Source organism: Excalfactoria chinensis, chromosome 27 (genome assembly GCF_039878825.1).
Source record: "Excalfactoria chinensis isolate bCotChi1 chromosome 27, bCotChi1.hap2, whole genome shotgun sequence".
Taxonomy (NCBI): domain Eukaryota; kingdom Metazoa; phylum Chordata; class Aves; order Galliformes; family Phasianidae; genus Excalfactoria; species Excalfactoria chinensis.
Window position 1 is genome coordinate 973,206 of NC_092851.1, and position 5,017 is coordinate 978,222.

Here is a 5,017-nt window from a genome sequence, read left to right on the forward strand (position 1 = left end):
CGTCTACTTCCGCTTCCGCCGGAAGTTCCCGCCCTCTTTCTCTCTCCGCGCTGGCGGCCATTGCGGGTGGCTGAAGCGGGACCGGGCTTGGCCCTTGATTGAATCCGCCGCCATCCTCCTTCATCGCCGCCGCCATGACGGAGCAGATGACCCTCCGCGGTACCCTGAAGGGCCACAATGGGTGGGTGACGCAGATCGCCACCACTCCGCAGTTCCCGGACATGATACTCTCCGCTTCGCGGGGTGAGGGCCGAGACTGAGGGGTTCGGGCCTGGTCCGGGAGGGGGGGGGGGGGGGGCGGAACTGTGGGGCCTATGGAGGGGAGAGTGATAAGGGGAGAGCATCAGTGATAGAGGAGGGGGGCAGAGGGGGAAAGATGGGGGGGAAGGGGGAGATGGAGGGGAGAAAGGGGGGATAGGGGGAGACCATTAGTGGTAGAGGAGGGGGAAAGAGAGGGAAGCATGGAGGGGAAAGGGGGAGATGGAGAGGAAAAAGGGGGATGGGGGAGACCATCAGTGATAGAGGAGGGGGGTAGAGAGGGAAGCATGGGGGGGAAAGGGGAGATGGAGGGGAAAAGGGGGGAATAGGGGGAGACCATCAGTGGTAGGGGAGGGGGACAGAGAGGGAAGCAATGGGGGGAGAAGGGGAGATGGAGGAGAGAGAGAAAGGGGGGATAGGGGAAGACCATCGGTGATAGAGGAGGGAGACAGAGAGGGAAGCATGGGGGGGAAGGGGAAGATGAAGGGAAGAAAGGGGGGATAGGGGGAGACCATCAGTGGTAGAGGAGGCGGGTAGAGGGGGAAGCAATGGGGGAGAATGGAGGGGATAGGGGGAGACCATCAGTGGTAGAGGAGGGGGGCAGAGAGGGAAGCATAGGGGGGAAAGGGGGAGATGGAGGGAAGAAAGAGGGATAGGGGGAGACCATTAATGGTAGAGGAGGGGGGTAGAGAGGGAAGAATGGGGGAGAATGGAGGGGATAGGGGGAGACCATCAGTGGTAGAAGAGAGGGGCAAAGGGGGAAGCAATGAGGGGGGGGAATGGGGGAGATAAAGGGGGGATAGGGGGAGACCATCAGTGGTAGAGGAGGGGGGCAGAGAGGGAAGCATGGGGGTGAAAGGGGAGATGGAGAGGAGAAAGGGGGAGACCATCAGTGATAGAGGAGGGGGGTAGAGAGGGAAGCATGGGGGGAGAAGGGGGAGATGGAGGGAAGAAAGGGGGAGACCATCAGTGATAGAGGAGGGGGACAGAGAAGGAAGCATAGGGGGGAAAGGGGGAGATGGAGGGGAGAAAGAGGGATAGGGGGAGACCATTAATGGTAGAGGAGGGGGGCAGAGAGGGAAGCATGAAGGGGAAAGGGGGAGATGGAGGGGAGAGAGAAAGGGGGGATAGGGGGAGACCATCAGTGGTAGGGGAGGGGGGCAGAGGGGGAAGCATGGGGGTGAAGGGGGGGATGGGGGAGACCATCAATGGTAGAGGAGGAGGGTAGAGAGGGAAGCAATGGGGGAGAATGGAGGGGATAGGGGGAGACCATCAGTGATAGAGGAGGGGGGTAGAGAGGGAAGCATGGGGGGAGAAGGGGGAGATGGAGGGAAGAAAGGGGGAGACCATCAGTGGTAGGGGAGGGGGACAGAGAGGGAAGCATGGGGGTGAAGGGGGAGATGGAGAGAAGAAAGGGGGATAGGGGGAGACCATCAGTGGTAGGGGAGGGGGACAGAGAGGGAACTATGGGAGTGAAGGGGGAGATGGAGGGGAGAAAGGGGAAGACCATCAGTGATAGTGGAGGGGGGTAGAGAGGGAAGAATGGGTAGGAAAGGGGGAGATGGAGAGGAAAAAGGGGGATGGGGGAGACCATCAGTGGTAGAAGAGGGGGGACAGGGGTAGATGGGGGTGCAGGGTGGGGAGATCCTTGTGCATGAGGATATGGGGAGGGCATTGGGTTGAGTGGAAAGGGGTGCAATGCCTGTATGTTACCCCCACGTTGCTATGGGGGAAATAAAGCCCGGTGAGGACAGGAATATGAGAAGGGATGGAGCTAAGGGTGCTGCCTTTTAACCCCCCCCCCCCCATTCCCAGACAAAACCATCATCATGTGGAAGCTGACCCGAGATGAGACCAACTATGGGATCCCGCAGCGCGCCCTGCGTGGCCACTCGCACTTTGTCAGCGATGTGGTCATCTCCTCCGATGGGCAGTTTGCACTGTCGGGTTCCTGGGATGGCACCTTGAGGCTGTGGGACCTCACCACGTGAGTTTTGGGGACAAAAAGGGCTTTGGGATCGGGTTGGGCTTGGGGTTAGAGATGTGCTCTGTGCTTTGTTTGGGTGTTGGGGTGGGTGAGAGGTGTGTGGTACAGGGTGAAAATGAAGTGATTCGCTCTCAGGTTAAGAGGTAAATCCTGCTGGGAAGGAGAAGCAAAGCGATTCCTCCCTCAGCTCCTTCTCCCAGTGATTATATCAGACACAGCCTGCTGATCCTCTGGGATCTGAGGACACGTCCTGCAATTATGATGGGAGAGAAAAGCAGGTGGAGCAGCAGAGGGGGGATTTGGTTCTTCCTTCACTATCATGGTGTACAGACAGGAGAACAAGCGAGCTTTTCCTTCGGTGTGATTATGGGGTACAGAGTTTGGGGTGAGGTTGGAGCAGCTTCAGCTCTTTGACTGTGATTACAGGGGTAGCAAAGGAGAAGAAAGGAAGCAGAGCTACCCCAACCCTCCAGAAGGGTTCAGCATTTACACTGCTGCGTGTTCACAGAAGATTGAGTTTTATATCCTATTCCAATCCTTGATCAAAAGCTTTGGCAGCCTTTAATTCCCCTTTGGAAAGGAACCACCCCTCCTCAACCCACGTGGAAGTCACAGATTGCTCCGTTCTATCTTGCTTTCCCCTTCTATCAGTTGCGTTCATTAAGACGCAGCACGATCTCGATTTAGGGGAAGGGTTAATTAAGTTAATTATGGTTTTCTGAGCTTTGTCCCTCCTGTTTTTGACCCTCCTGTTGTCCCTGCAGAGGAACCACCACCCGCCGCTTTGTTGGCCACACTAAGGATGTGCTGAGCGTCGCCTTCTCTTCCGACAACCGTCAGATTGTTTCGGGCTCCAGGGATAAAACCATCAAACTCTGGAACACTTTGGGTGTCTGCAAATACACGGTGCAGGTGAGGCAACGGATCCGAGCTTCCACACTGTGAGAATCAACCTCTTTCTATTCATTCCTGAGTCTCTGTTCCCATATTTCTCTTTGCTTTGTTGCTTTTGATCCATAATCCATAATCCACACCAACCAGCTCTCTGTCCTAATGATTATAAGTGATACAGTGTCTGCTGACCTCTCTTTTTTGATGGGGTTGAGGACACGTCCTGCAATTATGAGGGGCTCAGGGAGCAGTGGGATGCAGCAGCTCGGATTGGGGATGCTTTTCATTGCTCTCAACCCAACGTTGTTCTCTCCTTAGGACGAGAGCCACTCTGAGTGGGTTTCCTGTGTGCGTTTCTCCCCCAACAGCAGCAACCCCATCATTGTGTCTTGTGGTTGGGACAAGCTGGTGAAGGTAAGGTGAGAAGAGCAGCTCCTCTGGGGTCTGCAACGTTCTGGGTATGATCTGAGCAGTGATCATAAGAACCTGTCACGTTTACCCTCATCTAGGTTTGGAACTTGGCTAACTGCAAACTGAAGACGAACCACATCGGTCACACGGGATATCTGAACACAGTGACTGTCTCCCCTGACGGCTCCCTCTGTGCTTCTGGAGGCAAGGTAAACCCTAGGGGAAAGCAGAGGCTGAATTGAAGCCTGTTTTGGTGTCCTCACAGCTCAGTGCTGTTCCTTTCACTATCCTTTGACCATCATATCAGTCACAAATTGAGTGCTGTTTCCAAGCTGGATGGTTTTAGGATGGGCAACTGGAACAAAGCCACGGGTTTAATGGTTTGCTGTGATTCCTTTTTGCTGCCTCCCCCCAGGATGGCCAGGCTATGCTGTGGGACCTGAATGAAGGCAAGCACCTGTATACTCTGGATGGAGGGGACATCATCAACGCTCTGTGCTTCAGCCCCAACCGCTACTGGCTCTGTGCTGCCACCGGCCCCAGCATCAAGATCTGGGTATGTGACATCCCCATTTCCCCCCCTCCCAAAGAATCACTTCCCTTTTCCCATGGCTTGTGGTCAAAATCCTCACCCTGCCACACAGATCTCTTGATTCAGAGCCCCTTTTGGTTGTATGGGATGGGTCACACTGGTGGCACCATCACCCCCTGCACTGGGAGGGTGGTGTGGGGCACAACCACCACTGTGCTGTGATGAAACTTCAATGCCATCTGACTACATCCCTGTGCGGAAACACAGAGGCTGTTTCTGAGCATCCCGAGTTGGAAGGGTTGGGTTTGGCTATAACAATATCCCTGCAGGACCTCAGGCCCTCACTCTCTCTCTTCTATCCTGCACAGGACCTGGAAGGCAAAATCATCGTGGATGAGCTGAAGCAGGAGGTGATCAGCACCAGCAGCAAAGCTGAGCCTCCCCAGTGCACCTCTCTGGCGTGGTCTGCAGATGGGCAGGTAGAAACATCCCCTTCTCCTTGCCCCGTTCACTGCTCCTCCTCCAGCTTTAAAACTACTCCCACCCCTTCCTCCAGCACCTCTGCTTTGGGGAGCTGCCTTCTGAGATCTTTACATTCATACCCTGAGGGCTGATTTCTAATCTTTTCACGATCCAATTCCTTCATTTCTCTCCCCAGACTCTGTTTGCTGGCTACACAGATAACCTCGTCCGGGTGTGGCAAGTCACCATTGGAACCAGATGAGGACGTGGTAACAACACACAGATTTTATGCACAAAACTCAATAAAAAAGCGCTCTCTTGAGGCTGCCTTATGTCCCATTCTGGACTTGCCACCGAGTCTGTGCCCACAACGTTAAGGATGGGGACATCAGTGTTCTCCTCCCACGTGTGGAAGAAGGGATCTGAGCCCTTTCAGGAGTGGTAGCAGCCTGCAGTGAGTGCACACCTGAGGCAAC

General features: G+C 55.1%; 1 protein-coding gene across 1 annotated transcript; it reads left to right on the top strand.

Moving 5' to 3' along the window:
• Positions 1 to 26: 26 nt before the first annotated feature.
• RACK1 (receptor for activated C kinase 1) lies at positions 27 to 4,869 on the top strand. The gene is made up of 8 exons (XM_072357883.1): positions 27 to 243; positions 2,074 to 2,245; positions 3,010 to 3,157; positions 3,455 to 3,550; positions 3,646 to 3,756; positions 3,963 to 4,103; positions 4,448 to 4,558; positions 4,738 to 4,869. The coding sequence occupies exons 1-8, from the start codon at positions 135 to 137 to the stop codon at positions 4,801 to 4,803; spliced, it is 954 nt and encodes a 317-aa protein (XP_072213984.1). The 5' UTR covers positions 27 to 134; the 3' UTR covers positions 4,804 to 4,869.
• The last annotated feature ends 148 nt before the right edge of the window (positions 4,870 to 5,017 follow it).

Bases quoted from the DNA above. Each gene is read 5' to 3' on its own strand.
- RACK1 (XM_072357883.1), top strand. From the start codon at position 135: ATGACGGAGCAGATGACCCTCCGCGGTACCCTGAAGGGCCACAATGGG. The intron at 244-2,073 runs GTGAGGGCCGAG...CCCCATTCCCAG, and splicing joins GATACTCTCCGCTTCGCGGG to ACAAAACCATCATCATGTGG. The intron at 4,104-4,447 runs GTATGTGACATC...TATCCTGCACAG, and splicing joins GCCCCAGCATCAAGATCTGG to GACCTGGAAGGCAAAATCAT.